Source organism: Sceloporus undulatus, chromosome 2 (assembly GCF_019175285.1).
Source record: "Sceloporus undulatus isolate JIND9_A2432 ecotype Alabama chromosome 2, SceUnd_v1.1, whole genome shotgun sequence".
Lineage (NCBI taxonomy): Eukaryota > Metazoa > Chordata > Lepidosauria > Squamata > Phrynosomatidae > Sceloporus > Sceloporus undulatus.
Window position 1 is genome coordinate 137,241,164 of NC_056523.1, and position 25,527 is coordinate 137,266,690.

General features: G+C 41.7%; 1 protein-coding gene across 4 annotated transcripts in view; it reads left to right on the top strand.

Moving 5' to 3' along the window:
• The first annotated feature begins 558 nt into the window (after positions 1 to 558).
• Positions 559 to 25,527, top strand: part of RNF157 (ring finger protein 157) — a 111,116-nt gene continuing 86,147 nt past the window's right edge. For 2 of the 4 annotated variants that reach the window (XM_042452676.1, XM_042452679.1), the window contains exon 1: positions 560 to 897. In XM_042452676.1, the coding sequence (XP_042308610.1) occupies positions 810 to 897 (88 nt within the window). In that variant the 5' untranslated portion in view covers positions 560 to 809. Of the gene's footprint in view, positions 898 to 1,103; positions 1,247 to 25,527 lie in introns of those variants that run through there. The other 2 variants (XM_042452678.1, XM_042452677.1) reach the window with 2 other exon arrangements.

Genomic DNA, 25,527 nt, shown 5'->3' on the forward strand with positions numbered 1-25,527 from the left:
GCCTCTCCCCCATGAGCTCCTTCAGAGAGTCCATCCATCTCGCATTTGGCCTTCCTGCCTTTTGGATTCCCTCCCCCTTTCCTAGCATTACTCTTTTTTCCAGTGGTTCATGCCTTCTCACGATGTGCCCAAAGTATGACAGCCTGCGTTTGGTCATCTTGGCTTCTAGGGAGATTCCTGGCTTGATCTGCTCCAGGAGCCATTGGTGTGACTCCTGGGCTGTCCACCAAGGAGGGCAGCTCAGCCTCTTCTCCAGCCCCACAGCCCCAGGGAATGGATTGGGATCCCCATCTCCAAGGCCTTGGGTTTCTCCCTCTCTTCTTCCGTGGCTGTCCCGCTCTGCCACCCTTTTTGGGGGACGGGGAGTGCGATGCCTTCGGCCCAGCTATCTTTCCAGTCCCCTGGGAGCCTTGGCTGCAGGCCCTGCCCTCTGTCTCTGGGCAAGGGCTTGATCCCAGGCAGGGCGGGGATCTCCTCCTCCTGGCCTTGGGCTGGGCCTCGGGGCTCTCCGCCTGGAGGAGGCAGAGAGGGAGGGAGGGAGGGAGGCCCCTGCCTGGCTCTCCTGGCCCCCCCCTGGAGGGCAGCACCGGGCAAGGCAATGCGGCAGCCTCCTCCGGCTCCTCCTCAGCGCCAGGCAGCCAGGCAGGGAAGCAGCAGTAGCAGCAGCAGCCGCCTCTGCCAGCTGAGCCACCCGCGGCACTCTCGGGGGTCCAGGAGGGGGAGGAGGAGGAGGAGGAGCCGGGGCAGTCTCTGTCTCTCCCTCCCTCCCTCCCTCCCGGGGCCGATGCCCTCCGGAGCCCGGGGCCAGGATGGGCGCCCTCAGCAGCAGGCAGAACGCCGGCCTGGAAGAGCTGGACGTCCCCTCCAATGCCATCTACAGATATCCTCCCAAATCCGGTAAGGCTTAAGAGACAGAGAGAGGGAGAGGGAGAGGAGAGGAGAAGCCAGCTGCGGACCCGAGGCTCCTGCTCCCGGAGCCCTCTCCCCCTCCCAAGCCCCGCGGGAAGGAGGGAAGGAAGGCAGCCCGCCGGCCACCCGCCCTCCCTCCAGTCCAGACCTCCTCCTCCTCCTCCAGCTGCCCTCCTTTCCCGGCCGCGGAGAGTTTGGAGCCGGAGGAGGAAGATGGCAGGGGCAGCCAGCCTCGCCGGAGAAGAAGAAGAAGAAGAAGGGGCTGCTCCTTGGGGCTCCCCTCCGGGGCCCCGCCAGCCCTGACGCCGCCGCCACCTTCCGGGCATCATGCTCCTGGGTAAAGAGCCCCTTCCTGCCCTCGCCTTGGCTTGCCTTCACCTCAGGGGCTGGCTCCTTCTTTCCTCCCTTCCATCAATTCCCCCTTCCTTCCTTCCTTCCTTCCTTCCTTCCTTCCTTCCTTCCTTCCTTCCTTCCTTCCGTCTCTCAATTTCCTTTTCCTTCCCCCCCCCCCCCCCCCCCCCCCCCCCCCCCTGGGGTCTCCTTCCCCCAAAGTTCCCCCCGCCCCCCCCCCCTCTCTCCTGCCATCTTTCCTTCTCCTGGCCCTGGATGCCCTGCAGCCGCCAAGAACTTCCAGGAGCACTGGGTCTCCTGCCTCTCGGGCCACTGCTTGGAAATACGTGGCTCTCTGGCTACAGCATCCTACTCTCTTCCATCAGGGTCCTCTTCCCTGGTGTCTCCTGGGGCTCCTTCTTCTTCCCCAGGTGACCAGGCAGCCCCCTCTTTCCAGGGCATGCCCTCCATCTCAAGCTTCTGTCCAGGAGGAGTCCCAAAAGGCCTTCAGAACATTTTGACCCCCGTCTCCTCCTTTGAATCTCCTGCCCATTTCAGAATGCCCTCCCTTTGGAGCCTGATTAAGAGGCACGACTGGACATTTTATATTGAGTGTTTGGAGTTTTTCTTTGGTCACATCCAACATTTTCCTTAAATGTCCTCCCTTTTGTGGCACCTTGTCCTCCTTTGGGGTTACGACATCTGGTCCCGTTGGTCTTCCTGGCAAAAGGCCCTTCTGGTCTCCATGGATGATCTGAGTTAGTCTAGTGGCTGAGACAGAGGGATATATTTTATGAGCCTTGCCGAGGTGGGAAAATGGGTCTCTAGCTCTGAAATGTCTAACCCGTCTTTCCCTTGCTTTGGAACAGGCACTGCATTGGCCTTGTCCCAAGTGTCTGGTTCAGGGTTTTCTGAAGTGGTGGATGTTATTTCTTCTTCAAAAACATTATAAAAGGTTGCAGTAAAGCCATTTGGGCCGGGAGATTTCCTCCTCTGGGTTTAGTTTACAGCTTTAAAATACCTTGTCAAGACAAGCCGGAGAAATATCTTTGTCGCTGTGTAAAACCCTCCCTCCCAGTCCTCAGATAGATGGGAGCTGGTTTTGATGGGGAAAGACTGGATGGTGGAAGCAACAAAATGTTGCATGGTGGTGAGGATGATGGGGAGATTAAGGTGTGTATATATATATATATATATATATATATATATATATATCCTTTAGAAAGCACCCAACAACATCCCTGGCTCCATCTTAGAGGCAAGAGGTATAGCTCAGGTTCTCTGTCAGCTTTTTGGTTCCATCTCTGCTCCTTTTCTCTTTTAAAAGAAGTGAACAATCCTGGGGATATTAAAAGATGTGGGTTTCAAATGGGGTTTAAAAATGGTAACTTCTATGCTGTGTGTGTGGCTGAGCTGTCACTTTTCTATTGATCCTTGTTCCTGTACCTTTAGTAGGAGCCAGGTATGTAAGGCAGGTGGGGCTTCCTCCAACCATTTAATGTCCTTGCCTGGAAAAGCATCTCCAACTCAGTTTTCATCAGGCGGCTGAACGGGGTGGAGAGAGAGAGAGAATGAGAGAGAGAGAGACCTGGCGCACAGGAATACTGAACTGCTGTACAGTACAGGGCAGATGCTGGCAGCCATTAGGAAGCTGGCAACTCTGAATATTTATTATTTCCTCTGTCTTCCCCAACCTGGTGCCCTCTAGATAGGCTGGATTACAACTGCCATCACCTCTATGCACTAGCTGGGGATGATGGGAGTTGTGGCCCAACATGGCTAGAGAGCACCACTAGGTGGGCAAAGGTTGCCCATCACCATCTTTTCCTTTGCTTAGGCTAGTATTTTTTAATGCATTTTATAGTAGAAGTGCCAGAAAATGAAGAATACCTTTAAAACAAAACACAACACGACTCAGTTTATGAAGGGTTGATCAGCTACTTTCACTATTTTTAATTTTCCAGGGTTATTTTAGAATAGGAGAAAGGGTGCTTTTTTCCCTACGGTTGAGGCAGCACGTAAAGTTGTGTTTCTGTTCCTTATTTTTAATCACATGTTTTGAAGATACAATTCCCACTGGGCTGGCGTAATTCAAAACAACAGTGTTTTGTGGTTTGTGATGCTCAGAAGGGTGTATAACCCCTTTGTTTCCATTATCCAGAGAGAGTCAAAGGGTGATTTCTTCTCTGGAATATTCTTGTTTTGCACTCTCTTCTGTTGAGGGATGCACTGCATGAGAGGAGTGGTAGCTGGGTTGCATGTGTGCCAATGCAAAGTAGTGCTGGGGAGGCATGCTGGACAACAGCGCAGGCCTAATGGGTAACCGCCCTGTATGCTCATCATCATGGCTATTTTAAGTCCTTGGGCCCTCAGTCTGTTGAGTGTCTTCACTTTAAATGTCTGGGTAATACTTAATGTCCCTAGAATTCTTTTTCACTTTAATTTTGCATTTGTCATTCTATTTGGCCTCCTGGAATATGATTTAATCCGTATGAGTGAATCTTTGGAAAACCTGGAACCTTGCCTCTAATACATGTTTTCCTTGGTACTGCTGCAGATAAATGGTTAGCGTATTACTCAGAAATCAGATTTATTGTGCTCAGTGGGACTTATTGTACTTCCAGATATGCCTAAGCAGGACTTGAGGGCTGAGTTAACATTAATTTCTCAAATTGTTTCCTAGAGTTCTTTTACAGTACACAGCTATAGCACTATGATTCCACTATAATTACTATGAAAACATTCTGTGGGATTCTGGGATTTGCAGTTTAAAGGGGGCATTTAAAATCCCCAGCCATGAAGCTCTACCTCACCAGACTGCAGATTTCAATCTCTCTCTACTATCAAGGATGATGAGGAACAGCAGCAGGGACAGACCTCAGGGACAGAGCAGGGAACCCAGAGAGCTCCACTAAAGGGAACAGCCACTGCTAAGCTTCGGGGGAGGCGTGTGGTGGTCATGGGGGACTCCTTGCTGAGAGGCACTGAACCAGTGGTTTGTGGGCCTGACAAGATGTCTTGGGAGGTGTGCTGTCTCCCTGGGGCAAAGATCCGTGATGTATCAGAGAGGCTGACAAGACTGGTCAAGCCTACTGACCATTACCCCTTTCTTTTGGTTCATGTGGGAACCAATGATACTGCAAGGCATAGCCTTCAGAATATCATAAGGGATTATGAGGCTTTGGGTAGGAAGTTGAAAGAGGTGAATGCACAGGTTGTCATCTCATTTCTTCTCCCAGTTGAAGGGCATGGTCCAGGAAGGGAGAAGAAAATAGCGGATGTAAATAACTGGCTCGGTATATGGTGCCACCAAGAACGATTTGGATTCTTGGACCATGGGCTGCGGTTCCATGAGGAAGGACTTCTGGCAAGGGATGGGTTGCATCTCACGCCAGTTGGCAGAAACGTTTTTGCCAATAGTCTCAAGAATTTGATCAGGAGGGCTTTAAACTGAGATATGTAGGGGAGGAAGACAGTATTCTGGAAGGCAAAAAGGCTGGAGAAAATAGTCAAACTGTCATAGAGGGAACAAGGCAAACAGTGAAAGGATCCAAAAGTGGAAGGTAAAAAAACTTGCACAGGCAGCAAATAAAGGGAACAAATGGTCTTAAATGTCTCTACACTAATGCACAGAGCATGGGAAATAAGCAAGATGAACTCGAACTCCTAGTACAACAAAGCAAATATGATATAATTGGCCTCACTGAAACCTGGTGGGATGAGTCTCATAATTGGAATGTGCAAATAGAAGGATATAACCTTTTTAAGAGAAACAGGCCAAACAGGAAAGGAGGAGGACTCACCCTATATGTCAGGGACATTTATACCAGTGAAGAGATCCAGGACATCAATCCTGGAAGCCAGGTGGAGAGCATCTGGATAAAAATTAAAGGGCAAGGAAACAACAAGGATATTATTGTGGGAGTCTACTACAGACCCCCAAGTCAGACGGAGGAACTGGATGATGTCTTTCTAGAACAGATGACCACACTCTCAGAAAGGAGAGATGTAGTAGTGATGGGTGACTTCAACTATCCTGATATTTGTTGGAAGTCAAACTCAGCCAAATCCTCAAGGTCTAGTAAATTCCTCACTTGCCTGGAAGACAATTTCATTGTCCAAAAGGTGGAAGAGGCAACAAGGGGATCAGCTATTTTAGATCTGATCCAAACCAACAAGGATGACTTGGTTAATGGGGTGCAAGTGGTGGGATCCTTAGGTGGAAGTGACCATGTTCTCCTGGAGTTTGTTATACAGTGGAAAGGAGAAGCCAGGCATAGTCAGACATGCATTCTAGACTTCAGGAGAGCAGATTTCAGTAAACTTAGAAATACTGGGGGTGATCCCATGGTCAGGAATACTAAAAGAGAAGGGAGTTCAAGATGAATGGGAGTTTCTCAAAAGGGAGATACTGAAGGCACAAATTAAAACAGTTCCAGTGAGAAAGAAAAATGGGAGGTGTCGCAAGAACCCAGGATGGATGACTAAGGAACTTTCAGCTCAGCTAAATTTTAAACGGAACATGTATAAGAAATGGAAAAATGGGGAAATCACCAAAGAGGAATTCAAACAAATAGTGTGTAGCGCATGTGTAGAGATAAGGTCAGAAAAGCTAAAGCACAAAATGAACTCAGGCTTGCTAGAGAGGTTAAAAACAACAAAAAGGGCTTTTATGGATATATCCGCAGCAAAAGGAAGAAGAAGGAAACGGTAGGGCCACTGCATGGAGAAGATGGCAAAATGCTAACAGGGGACAGAGAAAAGGCAGAATTACTCAACATCTTCTTTGCCTCAGTCTTCTCAGAAAAGGCAAAGGGTGCTCAACCTGAGGATAATGGAGCAGAGGACAGAATAGGGGAATTTCAGCACAAAATAAGTAAAGAGATAGTACAGGAATACCTGTTTAACCTAAATGAATTTAAGTCTCCAGGACCAGATGAACTCCATCCAAGGGTATTAAAAGAACTGGCAAATGTAATATCGGAGCCATTGGCAATAATCTTTGAAAATTCCTGGAGAACCAGAGAAGTCCCTGCAGACTGGAGGAGGGCAAACATTGTCCCCATCTTCAAAAAGGGGAAGAAAGAGGATCCCAACAATTATCGTCCAGTTAGTCTGACATCAGTACTAGGAAAGATTCTTGAGCAGATCATTAAACAGAGAGTCTGTGAACATCTAGAAGGCAATGCCATAATCACAAAAAGTCAACATGGGTTTCAGAGAAACAAGTCATGCCAGACAAACCTGATCTCTCTCTCTCTCTCTCTCTCTCTTTTTTTTTTTATAAAATTACCAGCTTGGTAGATGAAGGGAATGCTGTGGATATAGTATACGTATCTTGATTTCAGTAAGGCCTTTGACAGGGTTCCCCATGACATTCTTGCAAACAAGCTTGTAAAATGTGGGCTAGACAAAGGAACTGTTAAATGGATCTGTAATTGGTTGACCGGCTGAACCCAAAGGGTGCTCAACAATGGCTCCTTTTCATCCTGGAGAGAAGTGACCAGTGGGGTCCCACAGGGCTCTGTTCTGGGCCCAGTACTGTTCAACATCTTTATCAATGACTTGGAGGAAAAAATTGGGGGAATACTTATCAAATTTGCAGATGACACCAAATTAGGAGGAATAGCTAATACTCCAGAGGTCAGGATCAAAATTCAAAATGACCTGAATAGACTAGAAAGCTGGGCCACAGCTAACAAAATGAACTTCAACAGGGAGAAATGTAAGGTACTGTACTGCACTTAGGGCAAAAAAAATGAAATGCACAGATATAGGATGGGGGATACCTGGCTTAAGGAGACAACATGTGAAAGGGATCTAGGAGTCCAAGTAGACCACAAGTTGAACATGAGTCAACAGTGCGATGCGGCAGCTAACAAGGCCAATGTGATTTTAGGCTGCATCAATAGAGGTATAGTGTCTAGATCAAGGGAAGTAATAGTGCCACTATATTCTGCTCTGGTCAGGCCCCACCTGGAATATTGTGTCCAGTTCTGGGCGCCACAGTTCAAAAAGGACATTGAGGTCTGTTACAGACTGCCAAAATAAAGCTGCTTCGGGTCTCTTTGGAGGTATGCTATTTAAATGATGCATGGGTCCTAACAGTCTGGAGGTCGCGCCAAAGCCACACTCCATTCCTAAGCACTGGAGTGCAGCTTTGGTGCAGCTTCTGGATTCTTAGGATGCATGCATCATTTAAACAGCATACCTCCAAAGAGACCCGAAGCAGCTTTATTTTGGCAGTCTGTAACAGGTCTGAGAAACTGGAGCGTGTCCAAAGAAGGGTGACTAAAATGGTGAAGGGTCTGGAAACCAAGCCCTATGAGGAACGCCTTAGGGAGCTGGGGATGTTTAGCCTGGAGAAAAGAAGGTTAAGAGGTGATATGATAGCCTTGTTTAAATATTTGAAGGGATGTCATATTGAGGAGGGAGCAAGCTTGTTTTTTGCTGCTCCAGAGACTAGGACCCAATGGAGCAACGGATGCAAGCTGCAGGAAAAGAGATTCCACCTCAACATTAGGAGGAACTTCCTGACAGTAAGGGCTGTTCGACAGTGGAACAAACTCCCTCGGAGTGTAGTGGAGTCTCCCTCCTTGGAGGTCTTCAAATGGAGGCTGGATGGCCATCTGTCGGGGATGCTTTGATCTGGATTTCCTGCATGGCAGGGGGTTGGACTGGATGTTCCTTGTGGTCTCTTCCAACTCTATGATTCTATGAAATCCCAGAATTTCTTAGAATGTACCCATGGTCATTAAAGTGGAATCATTGTGCTATCATTGTGTGGTGTGAACATGTCCTTCGTTCCTTGTCACCTTCTATTTATGACATGAACACGGTTTATTAGGTCCAAAACACAGGGTAGAAATAATCCAGTTTGAGACTGCTTTAACTGACCTGGCTCAGTACTAGGGAATTTTGGGAACTGTAGTTTAGCCTTCTCTGTCAGAGTGCTCTAGTGCCACAATAAACTAGAATTCCCAGAATTCCCTAGCACTGGGCCAGGACATTTAAAACAGTCTCAAACTGGATTATTTCTACAGTCTGTTTTGGATCTTAGTTATACTTGAATAAGTATCAGGGAGTACACGGAGAAAGATTTTCAAATAAGGATAGATAGAACAGGAGGCTGTGTGGCTACAGTTTTCTGTCTGATTACTAATAGGGAATGCATGCAGCCGTTAGAGGTGTTAATTAAATTTCTCGATTAAGGCTTTAAGTGTTGTTGCACTTCTAACAATTATTTGATAGTAACTCAGATTTAATAATGAAGGATTTCCTGCAGTTAAGATTTGTGAGGACCATTTTTTTTAACCATTAGACTCACTTTGGAATTCCTTTGGCTTTTAAAAAGTTACATAGGCCTGTTACAGACTGCCAAAATAAAGCTGCTTCGGGTCTCTTTGGAGGTATGCTATTTAAATGATGCATGCATCCTAAGAATCCGGAAGCTGCACCAAAGCTGCACTCCAGTGCTTAGGAATGGAGTGTGGCTTTGGCGCAACCTCCGGACTCTTAGGACCCATGCATCATTTAAATAGCATACCTCCAAAGAGACCCGAAGCAGCTTTATTTTGGCCTGTCTGTAACAGGCCATAAAAACATGATTTAGGACTTAATCCATGTCTTGGTAAAGAGCAGACTGAAGGATGCCATGATAGCACTCTTTAAATACTTCAAGGGCTGTCAGGAGAGCACGGGGCAGTCCTGTTCCTGCTGCCCTGGAGGGGAGGACTAGGTCTAATGGTTTGATGTTACAGGAGAGTTGCTTTTGATTGAACCTTAGAAGGAATTTCTTGATAGAAAGAGCATTTTGACAGTGATACCAGTTGCCTAGGTGGGGTCTCCTTCTCTGGACCTCTTCAAAAAGAGGTTGTTCAGTTACCTGCTGAGGATGCTTTAGCTGGAAATCCTGCACTGAGTAGAGAATTAGACTTGATTGCCCATGAGGTCCCTTCCAACTGGATGTTTATTAATGTCTCTTTGTGTTCAGCCTGTGTGGCCCTTCTCCTCCATCAAGGAGTTCAGAAAGGTGGTAAGGAATAAGAGTATGAGATTGAGATAAACCCTAAATATGTTTGGCTATGTGTCTTATAATGATGTGCCCCAAGAATGAAGTCAAGTGATCTTTCCTGGTGTACCTTCTGGAAAAGAGAGTAGAGGAGAAAGGTGTCCCTGTCCCTGAAAAGCACCTGCTAGGATGCTCTAGCATGAGTCCCTGCATTGAGCAGAGGGTTGGATTTCATACTCCATGAGGCCTCTTCCAACTCCAAATACATCTTAGGAAGTAGACTGAAGTCTACAAAAGCTCATGCTGCCAATTTCTTTTGTTCAGTTAGTCTCAAAGGTGCTACAAGATCTCTCTACATATTGATTCTACAGACTAACATGGCTATATCTTTGAATTTTACCTCTATGAGTCTATTATTCTTTTCAATGCAATTCTGACAAATGAGAAGTTTAGAAAATGAACTAATTTCTCTTTGCATTTGAAAACCATCTGTGAGGCACAGAAAATGGTTAATGGTGGCTGATAATTTTGTCAGTCTATTAGGAACTTCAGGTAAAAGGAAGGAGGAAGCATCCTTAATGTGATACTCATTTTCCCAAATTACTCACTGAATTACCAGTAAGGATGTTTGCAGAATCATTGCTAACATAATCTCAGTTTTTGTATTGAAAATACATGTCTGGCTTTTCCGACAGACAAAACAGCTGGAATTGGTTTGCTGACATCTGTGTGACTGTTGGTATTTAGCAACATCCCTTCCTCCAATTTGGATAGAAAGTGGTTTGTTTGTTTTATGTCTGAGGGATTCATGATCTTAAACAGATTATAGTTGCCTTTCTTAAAAAAATACTAATGAAACAAAACCTTTATTTGGCCACATGCTGAAATGATGTCTTACTATTATTTGGAATTACACAGTCTCCTCAGATAATGGCATATTGATAACTGGCCTCTCTTTATGGGTCACTAATCCCTTTAACTGCTGTTCCTTTTTGGCTTTTCTTGTTTTATGATAGCTATTCATAAAGAGCTGCTGACTGAAAAGGAAGCAGCTTTGGTGTGCAGGAACCTTTCTCATAAAAGAACAGCTTGATATTGCTGGGATCAGAGCTTGCAAGTTATTTTTTGGACTGCAACTCCCAAAATCTCTCAGCCACCAGTGGGCATCTTGACTATGGGATTCTTGGAGTTGTATTCCCCAAAAATTCCAAGCTTTGGCTGAGGGTCAAGGGCGTATTCACACATTTTAAAGAGATTTATTGAGATTGAAAGATTGCACGAGTTAGTTGAAAGCTTCTTGGATCCCACAGCCAAGCCAGGCAAAAATAATAATAATTTTTTTTTTCAGGGAAATGGATTTCCTTTCAGTTTTGTTTATCACACAGAGTGACCAAGGCTCCCAGGGTGCTTGTGTTTGGTGCTGTATGAAAATACAACCTTAGCACAGGTCCTGCTCAAAGACTGATTCTGGAGCTGCCTAACTACATATTACCTAGGAGTGAGAAACATATTGCCTTCCAGATATTGTTGGACTGCAGCGCCAAGCATTCCAGGGTGACCAGATGTCATAACCGCAAAGGAGGACAAGACACTGCAAAATGCAGGGCATTTAAGAAAAATGTAGGGCACTACAAAATAAATGCTAAAAACATTAATATAAATATACATTATATATTTTTATATAAATATATAGATATACATATCTAAATATATAAATATATATATATATATATAAAACCCTCCCCAGGGGAGGGTTGGGGTTTTGGGGTTTTTAAATAGCAATTTTTAATTGTTTGATGTTTTATTTATACTGTTGGAATCCACTTTGATTCATTTGTGAAAAAGTGGAATACAAATAAATATTGGGGCATTTGACCCCCAAAGGGGTCCTGCCCCACAGGGTGGGAACCACTGCTATAAAGTGTCTACCAGTGTCTGGCAGACAACGTGGAGCTACAAAGGTACAAAGTATTACTCACAAATGCTTGAAATCCAAGGACTTCTTTCATGAAACCCACTTCTGCTGGAGGTGGAAAAGTGGGAAGATTGGATGTTTTCCATCTCCTCCCCACCCCCTATCCCAGCCATTGCTTCCCCACCAATCTAGTCTTTCTCAGTGGAGGAGGGACTTCATCTTCTCCTTCCAGCCATCTCTCTGATCCCATTTTTGGGAAATCCAGAAGTGGGTTTTACTTATTTCATTACACCATGGGCTTTCAGATTCTTGAATGTGTAGATTCCACTTTCTGTATCACTTATTACATAGCCGATAGCATCTCTTTGTGTGTATGTGTGTTTGGAGAGGAGACCCAATATGTTATGGTGAAGTAATATGGTGCATGGATAGGAGATCAGAAAGTAAGAAAAGGTTGTGCAGCTAAGTAGCAGTATTTGCCAGGGAGTGAAACAGAGTGCCCTCAGAGTAAGAGGTCTTCTAAACCTTGGTATTGATGTGATGGCCCTGATACCGTAGCTCTGAGGCCTTTGCAGCTATTTGTTCCAGAGTTCCAGTTAGTCAGTGCCCCAGTGCTATCCATTTGCTTGCTGCAATTGTAGTCATTTTCTATCTGAGCCCAACAGAGTTTTTCCTTCTAGAAGAATACTGTCAATGCTACACTGTATGTATCTCTTCTGCACATGTAAACAAGTTTGATACTAGTTTAACTTCCATGGTTGCTGTCTATGGGATTTGTAGTTTATTAAGGATATTTATTTATTTATGGCATTTATTTATTGCCTCTTAATCCGCTAGGGCTCTTCAGGTAACACACAATGGTTAAAAACATGTTAAAAACATTAATTCACTAAAAAAACAGTTAAAATGCTCCAGTTACTAAAACACGTCAAAATACCAATTAATCTTTTTCTTTAAAAATGGCTGTAAAACTAGACATACAATTAAGAAAACAGACAAATCAAAACACCCCTAATTTTGTGATCCAAAGGCCAAGCAAAATAGCAAGTCCATTACCCACTGGAAACTCGAAAGGAATGGAGCTAGCCTGCCTCCCTCCGGAGGGAATTCTACTGATGGAATTTCTGCTGCTACAGAACCCCCCCCCCCCCCCCGTCATGCATCCCCACCAGCTCACCTTCACAAGATGTTGGGATATGTTACAGGACCTTCTCTGATTATCTTAAATTTCATGCAGGCTCACATAGGAGAGACAGTCTTTCAGATATCCTGGCCCCAATGTTTGAAATGCTCTATTAGAAAGCTCTAGTGACCTTCCTAATGCATATACATTAGGATATACTAATGTAGTAATGTATAGTTCTACTACAACTTCCCTACCAGAGAATTCTGAACACCCCTCTCTAAACAACACATCCCAGGATTCCATAAGATTGAGCCATGACAGTTGCAGTGGTATCAAAGTGCTGTAACTATATAGTGTAAACATTGTTTTTTCTTACCTGTTCTCACCTGTGGTGGTAGATTTTTCTCAAGTGACAAGCTTTTTGATTTGTGGTTCGAATGTGTGGGGCGTCTGTGTTTCCAAATAGTGTTGGAGTTCTAAACCCCATAGGTGCCAGGTAGCATGACCAAGAGAGCTGATGTGCCCTATTTGTGATCCACAGCTTTAAATTCAGGTATAAAACAGATTCTTGTTACTTCTAAGTGACCAAAATGATGTCTTAGGGACATAATGTTCTTAATTTAAATACTGGTATACTGTCTTTTCTCCATAAGGCCATCAAAGTGAATACAAAACAAATATTACAGAAGAACCTTGAACAACAGAGTACAAACTGACAGCTGCCTTCTAGAAACTGACTAATGTAAAGTCTAATCTAACTTTTGGAGGGAATTCCATAGGTAGAGTGCTGCTGTCACATTAAAAGACCCATTGCATGTTTCCAATACCCTTTTTAGTGGTAGGACAAACAATAGGATCTTGGCTGAAGAAATATAGACAGGTTTATATGCAGTGGGTGGTTTTTTAAAAAAAGATATGCTGGTCCCAAATCAGTTAGGGCTTTATAAGTAAAAACCAGTATGTGGTTCTTGCAGTATATGAAGACTTGAGTGGTTAATTGTTATCCTTTTGAAGTTGCTTGCCGTGATCCAGAATGCTGCCTTTAACCCTCCTTGTTGTTTCTGGGCTCTAAATCCTGTTATTGTTGAAGAGTTTGAAATTACATTACCATAAGTGGATTGGATATGGGTGTTAGCCTAACGCTGAAATGTTACTGTGAAGACTAAAGTAGGAAGATTTAACATGTTAGAGGGCATGGGATGCAGGGATGAGGGTTACATTAAGATGGATGGTGGTAATCCTAATCAGACACCAATTTTACTCTTGGCTTTGCCATTGGGTAGGTCTCATGTATGCATGGTTTCTTATTATCTCCTTGATTTATAGGAATGGGGAAATATAAGTGATTTAGATAAATGTCATTCCATTTTGCTGACCTTTGAATTTGTTAGCTGCCCTTGGCTTTCAAGATAGAGCTGGCTATAAATCAAAATAAATATGATGGAATTATTAAGGTGTGGGCAGGGAGGCTGGTAGTTCACTTACTCTGTTGATCCTTAGTTCTCTGTGCTAGGCAACTTGTTTTATATCATTTATGGCTGACTTCAGTGGAAAACACCCTCTGTCTGGAACACACATTGTTTCACAGTCAAATACTGCAGTTTTGCTCACCCTAACTTCTCAGTACCCCTGGCCCTGGAGGTGGGAAGTCTGAAAATGAAAGTAGAAGTGATACTGTGTTTCTTTTAGTCCTGGTATGGCATGGCAGTGCAGTGTGGCCTGTCAATGGAACAGAGTGGTGAAAAATACAGTCACCCCTTCAAGTTCATGGACTTGAAATCCATGGACTTGAAAATTTGTAGAGCGGCAACCACCATTAACCTCAATAGGGTGCATGCCTGTGATGTGTGCCCCACATGCATGCCTGTTGGCCTTGAATATGCATGTGTTTTAGAACTTGCGGGAGTGGGTTGGTCTGGAACAGATCTCCTGCAAGTTCCAAGGGGTGACTGTAGTTGCCAACTTTGGTTTAATTGCCCCAGCCACCTTAAGACCTTGCATTATGAGAGGCCTCTTATTGAAAAAGACAACTGAATTAGTGAATGATGGGGGTGGGGAGAATATGACAATGCAAGTTTTGGGGGTACTGCTATGTGGTCTCTTAAACACGATACAGGCATAGGGCAGGAATGGGAATCATGTAGCCCTCCAGATGCTGTTGGGCTGCACCATGCATCATGGGCTAAGGTGGCTGCAGGAGTCTGCAGGAGTCCAACAGCATCTGGAAGATCACCCCTTTTCCACCCTAGACTCAGGGCCTCAGTATGTCTGTAGGTGATCTGTCTACAAAACATCTGCAATTCTTGTGCTCTAGTAGTGTTTCAACTGTAAACTCTGCTGGTGCTACTGGTGCTACTGGATGAAGTCTTAGAGGCTACTGTGGCTCAAATGTTGCTGGCCATGCTAGTTGGGGTTTTCTGGGAGTTGAAGTCCAATAAAAAGTTTCCCAAGCTGAACCACCACAGAGATGCTGCTCCGTCTGCTGCTCATCTTATAGCTGTAATACTTATATTCTGGATTTGTGCCATCACAGTGGCCATTTCTGTATAGCAGTTCCATGTTCCTTATAGCAGCTGGCAGGGTTTTGTCCTTCTAATGTACCATGACAGTCTTGGTCAAAACTGAGAGGCTGCTATGATTGTGCTACACTGGCACAATGCAGATTTTTTGGCAGCAAAGGTTTCCCATGGAGACAGGGGACAGGGCCATTCTGGTGAGCTGAGTTTGGCCCGAAGCAATGAAGGAGCTATGGGATGTGTTCTCTGTATTTTTGAGAAGGATACAAAAGCTTCTTCTAGAAGTAGTCTGGAAAACATATTGGAGTATAACCTGAAGGGCTGTGTTGGAGTAGTTCTTGATTAGAACTGTGCTGCTTGTGTACATTCCCATTTCATGAGCTGAGGTTTCCATACAGCATGTACCTGGCACCAGGTGCCAAGCAGTACCTTATTCAAAGATAAGTTATTTTTTTAAAAAAGGTGGCATTTTATTATCAGAAAGGACTGCATCAAGATGTAATTTAGATAAGATGATAGGACTAATTATGCATGTAAAGAAAATAGTAGATGGGTAGGCTTCTCTGCAATTAAACATCAGTGTGAGACTGATAATGACTTGTCTGTGTGCATTATCCATTGGTATATTTTCCAGACTTGCAAATATTGAATTCTTTGGCATGCAATGGAGTTCTCAAGTGACACATTTCCTCCTAATCCATTTTGTTCTTGTGTCCATGTTCAGGGAGGCAGCTACTTCTTGTAAATGTGCATGTTTATTCTGCCAGAGTAAATGAATTGCTTACTATGGAACAAAGGAGATATAGTCAGTATATCGACTATTATGCTAAATACTTCTTTGAATAAAATTCTTTACATATGGAGCCATCTATTGTCACTTTTATCTAGAAACTAGCACACTTTTGACATTGGGAATCTCTCTTCCTGCCCAGGACTTGTGCTTTCCCAAAGTGCCAAAAATTAAAAGATGCTAATTTTCTTGCTCAGAGAAGTTGGAAAATTTGTGGCAACCCAGGGAGATCTTGTAAATCATCCAGAACTGACCATTAGCAGCATGTATTCTGGCATCCAGAGTATCATCCTTCTGCACTTCCGTTATGGAGGGAATGGATCTATATCTTAGAAAGTTATTTTTAAGGCAAATGAATATAAAGGCACACTTGAGTCACAGGGTGCATTTAGACTGAAAAGTCCTAGATTTTATATTGGGTTAAAATAATCAGACCTGGAGAGCTAATATAAAAAGTCTGTGGTTGTACCAGAAGCTAACAGAAAATATTCTGGGATAAACAAAATGGGGACAAAGTGAGATAAACAAATAACAACAACAAAATTGAGAAGAACAGAAACAAAATCTGGGACTGTTTGGGTTTTTTTAATTCAGTCTGGATGTATTCTGTATATGGCTTCAGTGTGCCATTATATTTGTTTGCTTTTAAAATAACCAGCCAAGCTATGGATTAAAAGGTAGAGGTAAAGGTGAGACAGGATATTGTTTTGTATCAATGTGCTTCTATCTATTTCTCTGTGTCCTGGCAGGAGAGAAAATGTGAGGCACACACACCTTCTTGCTGTGCCCACTCCCATAAATTTCCTCATAGAATTCCTCGTCTGGTTTTGGCTGCTATAGGTCATGCTGATTGGAGTTCTGTTCTCTCATCCTGAAAGTAGGCTCCACAAGTCTCTTTGTATAACCATCAGAGTCAAACAGGGAAAGTTTCCTGAACTCTAGGGTTTTAAGTGACAGTGACTTGAACTATGATGGCTTATGTATGTTCATCTATTCCCTTTTATTATGAGATGGAAAGAAAAGCCCATGGAAGGAAAACCAGGACAGTTTTAAAAACTTAATATCAAAATAAGAACGTGTACATTGAAAATATTTGTTATGGGCAATAGATCAATAAACAAACAGTAAACACATTGAATAATTAAATCAGTATAATAGAATATATGTTCATATGTAAAGGCAAGAGATTACTTTATTTAGTACAATTTTTTTTCTTTCACAACGGAAAGCATGGGATTTCCAGGTGGTCTCTCATCCAGGCACTAACTGGACCTAGGCATATTTAGCTTTTTGGCTAAAGTGATTGTATCATGTATCTTTTTATCAAGAAGTGGATTTTACCTAATGATCTTCTATACAAAATGTAAATCAACAGTGTGACTTTAACTGCATTTGCCCTAACACTTTAGATCCTGCAACATATCATGAAAAATCGGCCACTTTTCTTGTAGGAATTCCCATGTAATATTTCCTTTAAAATACTTATTGTAGTATATCATGAAGCGATCCTAACTGGAACTGTTGATCCTTTCAGAACCTTCATGGTTTTCATTCAGGAAATTACTATACACAATTTTTAAACTGCAATTACAGTCATAAAATAGTGCCTTTGCAATACTTATCACACAACATCACCTCCAACCCATTGCTGCTGTGTGGTTAAGGTGTCCCTTTTCATTGATGGAAAACCTATCAATAACTGTGCAGCCGTCCCAGTACTCTTCTTGTGCAAAATGTCGCTGCTGTGGCAGTTGCAAAATTGGTGGTCATGTGGTGTCATAACCTCCTCTTCTCCTTCCTTCTCCTTGCTATTCCCACACAGCCTTGTGTTACCAGAGCTGTGGAACTTTGTTTAAAAAGTAATGAAATGAAATGAAGGGCAGGGAGGCAGGGTTATTGGGGGTGGGGGGTGGGTGGGTGGACCAGAAGGGAGCGTGATAGCAGCAGAAGCCCCAGTTGTACTATTGCAAAAGTGTGCAATAATGGCTGCTCACGAAACCAATGTTTGCATTTTAATTGATTACAGTGAGAATGGGGCCTGTGTGATCAAGTCCTAAATCTCATCCAGGCACATAGAAGGTTGAAGTTCTTCAGAGTCATGTTTTGTTGCAGAATTTGCACAGCTCCACAAGGTAGATTTTACAGCACTGTCACTGGAATGGTTGTAAATAGTTGTCTAGCCACTTGCCACATAATTTCTTTTTATAACAGACAAAATAGTAGTATTTTAGACACTGAAATTGTTTTGTTTACCTTCTTAATGTTTTTTTTTAAACAAAACAAGGAGTGTGGCTGACTGTTACTCAAAAGGAACATTCCACCTCATGTGTGTTTTTTGGAACTGGATGTTTGGTTATTATAACATAGTCTTGATTTTGTCCCCATTCTTGTGGCCATGCGAGCCTTTATACCTTACAATATATTGGGATTCTAATTAGGGCCAGTAAATCCTTGAAGAGCCAGTATGGTGTAGGGGTTTGAGCACTGGATTATGACTCTAGGAGAGCTGAGTTCGAATCCCCACTTGGACATGAAAACCGACTGGATGACCTTGGAGAGGTTGTACTCTTTCAGCCTTAGAGGAAGGCACTGGCAAACCCTGTCTGAATATATTTTGCCAAGAAAATGCTGCAATAGGTTCACCTTAGGTAAATCGGAAAAGACTTGAAGGCACACAGCAACAAGAAATGCCTCAGATTAAGGGCCTGAACAGACAAATCAAAATAAAACTGCTTTGGGTTACTTTGGAGGTATACTGTTTAAATGACACACACATCTTAAGAGGCCAGAAGCTGTGCCAAAGCTGTGCTCCAGTCCTTAGGAGCAGCTTCTGTTCTCTTAGGACGCATGCATAATTTAAATAGCAAAGTGACCCGAAGCAGCTTTATTTTGGCCTGCCTGTTCAGGCCCTATGTCACTGAATGCTAGTTTTCAGATCTGTCCAAAGAATGATTAAATGTGATCACAGTGGATTGTGACCATATAAAATGGTCAGATTCATTGTATAATTCTAACCAATGCTATATATTAGTTTCTAATTGTATATTCACTATCTTTTCTATCTTATATATGAATGAATATACAGTAAAATCCACTAAGAATAGGAAAAGGAAAACTAAGAGTTAAGTAATTCAAAAGATTCAAAGATTTGAATCCTGTAAGCTATAAAGAAAATTGCTAACTACCTGAATCTGATATAAGAATATTTTCTCTTGTCCTTTCCTTTTTGTTTTCTTTGAATACTACAAAACTTATCATAAGGCCAAATGGGTTAAGAAAAAAAAATGGAAACAAAAAACAAGAAGGACTAGATATCTTCTAGCCTCTTAACAAACAGTTAACCAGAACAATAATCTATTTTTATTGTATTTGGCTTAAGGAATTCATTTGCTCTAAGATAAGTCTATCTGAAGAATATGTGCTTAAGGTTTAAATTATTCTAGACAGATATTCAAAAAGTTAGTAGCTATCTACTAACTCAATTTGAAAAACGTTATTGCTTGACATTAACACTGTTATCATTTTCTTCTGGAATTTTCATATTATTGTGTGACAAGGCTGGAAGTATAGGAAATATGGCAAATATAAAAAGAGCATGTACCCAAACAATTTCCCAGCCATGAAGGGGATCAATGGGGATCAACTCTGAAAGTAACAGACCCTTCTATATTACTTTTGGATGAAGTGAGAAAAATACAACAAGAAATGAAGGAACTACATCTAGAGATGAAAGATGATCTGAAAGAGTCTAATCAGGAGATCAGAGGGGAAATAAAGGAGACAAAAGCTGAAATAAGAAAAGACCTGAAAAAAGAATTGGACTCCATGAAAAAAATGGAAAAAATGACATTGGATATCATTAGAATTCAAAAAGAGGTGGAAAAAAAATCAAAGAAAGAACAACAAACCTGGACAGTAATTAAAACTAGTCTGGAGAGATGGGCTAAATTATGTCTTTCCTTTTCAGGTAAAATTGCTAGCATAAAAATTAACATACTACCCAAGTTCATATTTTTTATTTCAAAATTTACCAATAATAGATAATTTAAAATTCCTTTGGGAAGGAAAAAAACCCAGAATAAAGTGGAAGACCTTGATGGATGAGAGGAGGACTCGCACTTTCTAATCTCAGACTATATTTCCTTGCCACGTGCTTATTGTGGATTGAAGACTGGGTAAAGTTTAAGAACGAGAAATTACTATGCTTAGAGAACAGCAAGCTTACATTTGGTTTTCATGCCTTCCTATGGCATAGCAAATTAAAAGATAACAGATTTTTCATATCACATTATTAGGAAGGCTTTGTTAAACTATTGGTTAAAAATTAAAGAGAAATGTTACAGGAAATTACCCATGTGTGTCTCACCACAAGAAGCTTTTCCTGGCAGATTCAGGAATAATAAAGATACACCATGGATAACATATAAAGATCTCATAATTGGTAAAGAGAAAAATGACTTCACTCCTAAATCATTGGAACAACTGAAAAATGAAGGTATAGTGAATGATAAGTTTAAATACTTACAATTGACTGAGAGATTGCAACAGAATAAAAAAGAACTGGGACTAGGTAAAGATATAACAGCCATTGATAAAATTATTTTTGATAAAGGCAAAGGACATATAGCAAAATACTATAAGGCAGGGGTAGGCAACCTTTTTGAGCCGGGGGCCGGGTTGCTGTCCCTCAGACAACTGGGGGCCGAAGCCAAAAAATAAATAATTAAATAATTTTTTAAAAAAAAAATAAATATATAAATAAACCAGGACAAATGTAGGACAAAATTTTCAAATGAAAGACACTTTTTTTAAAAAAAATGGAGGACACGTGGAAAAATTTGCTGATTTTTAAAAAAATGTTAATATAAATGCATGTTTCTGAGGCTTCTATAGACAATTGCCCCCCAAAGGTCCCGGCGGCAATCGGCGGCAGGACCAGGCTGGGGCCGGTCCCAAGGCCTGGCCGGGCCGCATCTGGCCCGCGGGCCGCAGGTTGCCTACCCCTGCTATAAGGTATTGAGAGAAAGAGAAGTAGAACAAAAGAAAGTTAAACACAACATGGTTAGATGGGCCCAAGACCTGGGGAAATCAATTGAACTGTCGAAATGAGAATAAACACTAAAGGAATCGAACAACTTTACTCTTTGTCAAAATTACAAGGCATTTTTGTTAATGGTCCATTGCTGGCATTTAACACCACACAAAATAAAAAAGATTTATAAAACAAGCAATTCAGGTTGTTGGAAATGCCACAACTTGGAGGGCACACATTTCCATATGTGGTGGAAATGCAATAAGGCAGAAGATTACTGGAGAATGATACATACTTCTATAAAAGAAATCACACAGATAAATCTTCCATATGATCCTCTTCTTTTTCTCCTGAATATGATTCCTAAAATAGAATCTGATAGTAATAATACCAACAGATGAATAATTTTGTATATGGTAACCATAGCCAGGATTCAATATGCCAGACATTGGAAGAAAGGTTCACTTCCTTCCAAAGAAGAATGGCTAAACAATTTAGATTTAGAAGAAGCCATGCAGCTGGATATTTTAACAGCTTTAATGAACAAAAAAACCAACATTGGATGTAGAAAAAGACTGGCAATGTGTTAAAAACTACAAAATGAGATTTCAAAATATAAAATAGAAAGGAAGAAGGAAGGAAATTCGCTCTTTTCTCCCTTTAGGATAATTTAGAGATAATAAGCAATTATTCTGTTAATATCCTCTCTTTTAATTTTAATTAATCCTTTATGATTCCCACTTTGGAAAGTATCCTAATCAACAGTAGAAAATTTGTTAATTTATTTAACAACAGTAGAAAAATTGCTATTTACAGCAAGTGATGTAATAACTATACAGTGGACCCTTGTTATACGCTGTGGTTTGGTTCCAAGATCCCCTGTGTATAACAAAATCTGTGGATGTTCAAGTCCCATTAAATATAATGACATAGCAAAATGGTGTCCCTTATAAAAATGGGAAAATCAAGGTTTGATATTTGAAATTTATACTTTTTTTGAACATTTTCAAACCATGGGTGCTTGAATCTGTGTATAAAAAATCCCTGTATAAGAAGGGCCAACTGTAATTATTTTATAAAGTGTATGATAGCTATTACTCCCTTTTTTATTATTTCGAATATTTATGGTTGATACTCCTACATCCCAACTAATAATAATAATATGGTTTATTTTTATTTATTTATTTATTTATTTTACTAATACTTTACTATTTATTTTACTAATGTTTGTAAGCAAAATTATGAAACATTGAAGAATATTATATCTTCACAAGCACAGCCAAATTGTTTAGTATCTGATAAGAAGAAAGTTTGATTATTGTATTGAATAAGATACGCACGGTTAATTGGGAGGTATTGATATGAAAAAATTAATCAGTTATAAGAAAGAAATTTCTTTCTTATATTTTGGTTTCAGCTTTTATATGTCTTACAAAGTTATACATTTTATGTATTATGATACATGTTAGTAGTTTACGATAATAGGCAATTACTGTTTGTGTTGTTTGTATGTAGATCTTGGGTCCCCCCCCCTTTTCTCCTTTTTTCTTTTTTGTTGTAGTTGTTGTTATTGTATTTTACATGTGAATAAAATTTATTTAAAAATGGTCAGATGGTCAATAGCTAGAGTGTTTCTTAAGAGGAAGAGAATTCATCTATCATCAGCTGTCCTTCATGTTAGCTACATGGAACTTCCATGTTTAGACATTGTATACCTATAAATATCAGGTGTGCTGGAGACATATTGCTGTCAGGGGTTCTTGGCTTTCTGTTAGGCTTTCTAAGTGCATCAAGCTGGCCACGGTGAGACAAATAACTTTCCCAAGCTGTGAATAAACTAGATGAGCACTTTATCTAGTTAACTGGGCTAGCTCTTAATGTTTGGTGCATAGGGAGAATAAGTCTCAAATTAAAATTAAAACATAAGATATTGATTTCCTTCAGCCATCTTGTGTATCTCTTGCGTTTCTCTACGTTCTCTACAGTGAGACAGACCCAAGCCATGTGGGTCCCTTGGAAAAGAAGATTTGTGTGCTTAAGTGGATTACCTGAACTGCTAGTGGCATGTGGGCTTATCTGTCCCCTTGTTGACGAACAAAGGGCTCCCTAGGTAATGTTGCCTGCTGTTTGCCAGTCCGTAAACCCTTCCTTTTCTGATCACTATCAGACCTTCTTAGCTCTCCATTTTCAAAGCATGACAAATATAGACAGTCTGTTAAACTGCTCCTTCTTACAGATCCCAGGCAGCTGCATGTTCCCCCAAAATATGTTCTACCTGTTGGGCTTTCAATGCCACCAGGTAGGAGCCCATAAAAGCATCACTGCAGTCAAATGACAAATGACTTTTGTGTTACTCTGCAAGCTTATATATTTCTCTCAACTTGTGGCTCTGACACAGTGATTAGATACCAGCATGACTGTTGGCATACATGATTTGGCTTTTCTGAGTGTAGATGTTGTTCTGATATATTTGAAATTTCTTTCATTTTGCTTATACTCCTTCCTTCCCTTCCCTCATTTATTCTTTGTGACCTCAAACTCTGTAGATTTCTTTAGGGACCATCGCTCCCTCAATAGTTTAACTGCCTTTAATTAGGTTTTAGTTCTCTTGGGAAGGATGTGTCTCAGACTTTTTATTTTTTGTGGTAGACAATTCCCTCTCCTTTCTTTCTTTCTAATAATATGTCATCCAGGGCAAATAAGTTTGGAAGTGGAAAAATACTGTTTCTCTCCCTATACTGTCATTGATGTACCAAATAATGTCATCAGCTTGCATTTATATGGAGCTTTTTGAGAACGTCATTCTAAATACATCATCTCTGCTCCTTCAATAATTGTTACTATATAGGCTATCATTTCCCTCATTTTTCAGATGAGCACCAGGATGGAGAGGCAATGCTTATTCTAAGTATAGTGAATTATCTTCAACTTTCCAGAGGATGAATGAATGAATGAATGAATGAATGAATGAAATATTTATTTATATCCTGCCTCTTCTGTTTTGGGGATTGAGGCAGGTAACAGCATGATTTATACAATAATAAAACAACAAGATCCACAAGACCCTGACCCAACCCTCCCTCCCAAACTATAAGATTTAAATAATCAAAGCATGATTAAAACAGTTGAATACATCAAAATTATTATACAATCCGCAAATGACGAGAAGATGTGGTGAGAAGGGTGGATTAAATCGGTTCTGGACATTATCAATCAGGGAAGGCCCGCCGGAAGAGAAAGGTTTTTTGAAAGCCTCCAGCAAGGATAATTGGTGAATCTCTTCCAGCAGGTCCTTCCAGAGGTTTGGAGTGGTGGCAGAGAAAGACCTCTGGGAGGCCACCACCAATCTGGTGTTTTTTTGGTTGTAAGAGATTTTTCCTGGAGGAAATGGGAGGAGGCGTTCTTTCAAGTAGACTGGACCCAGACCATGTAGGGCTTTATAGGTGATAACCAACACCTTGTACTGTGCCTGGAAGGTGATAGGCAGCCAATGTAGTGACTTTAGTATAGGTGTAATTCAGTCAAACCTGGATTTTCCAGCGACCAGTCTGGCTGCCATGTTTTGTATCAATTGAAGCTTCCGGATGTGTCACAGGGGTTGCTCCATGTAGAGCACATTACAGAAATAAAGTTTCTAGGTCCCGCTGCTCCAGGTAGGGGTGCAACTGGAGTATCAGCCGAAGCTGATAACAGGCACTCCTGGCTGTCACGTCAATCTGAGAAGACAGTTGAAGTGACGAATCCAGGAGTACTCCCAAGCTGCAGACGCAGTCCTCCAGGGGAAGTGTGACCCCATCTAGGACTGGTGGACATATCTCCATACACGGATTGGGGTTACTATCACGAGTACCTCTGTTTTATTTGGATTCAACTTAAGTCCATTTTCTCTCATCCAATCCATTACTGGTGGGAGTTGTACTGCAGCATCATGAATTGAGTCCTTTAAGTTAGTTTCCTGCCCTCCAGGGGCTCCTCTGCTGTGCAATTGCCATTGTTGAAATAAGATTCAGCAGCCAGTCTAGTCATCTTCAGCATGACTGTGCATCAACATCTTGTCTTTTGCCTTAGGCAGCAAAATATCTTGACCACACCTAGACCAGCCACAAACAGCTATGAACATTGTTATCCAAAGACAATATTGATTTGAATTTTTGTTTTGTTCTTTAGTAGTGCAGCACTCTAGCAGGTTTAGGTGAATTAATCTAAATCAAACATTCAGTAATAACAGGGATCTTGTTTTGCAAATATTTGAAGATGATGGAGTACCTAATAATGTGGACAAAGAAGTCTTTCAGAAAATATACTGAATTGAATGGCTTCAATCTACATATTATTATTATTATTAACCTTTATTTATAAAGCGCTGTACATACAATCTTTTTAATTGGACGGTTCCCTGCCCTCAGGCTTACAATCTAAAAAGACACGACACAAAAGGAAAAGGGAGTGGCGGAGGGAAAGGGGCCTTTCTAGTAGGATAATACATATAAAATACATAGCAATACAGGAAATGATTCAATAAAACAGGCAACAAAAGAATATCAAATAGTAAGTGACAATTATGCAATGCCTGGGAACACTGCCCTGAACAGGATGGTCTTCAACTCCGTTTTGAAGCTGGTTAAAGAAGTGATGGCTCTTGCTCATGGGGGAAGAAGGTTCCAGGAGTGAGGGGCAGCGAGTGAAAAGGGGCGAATCCTAGATGGGGCAGAGGAAATCCTGGGCTGGGACAGCAGACCTTGACTACCAGAATGGAGGGCCCGAGTGGGAAGGTGAGGAGAAAGGAGGTCTGATAAGTAAGGAGGGGCCAGTCCATGGAGGGCTTTAAATGTCGACAGCAGGAGCTTATACTGAATGTGGAAAGGGAGGGGGGAGCCAGTGGAGGGATGCCAACACAG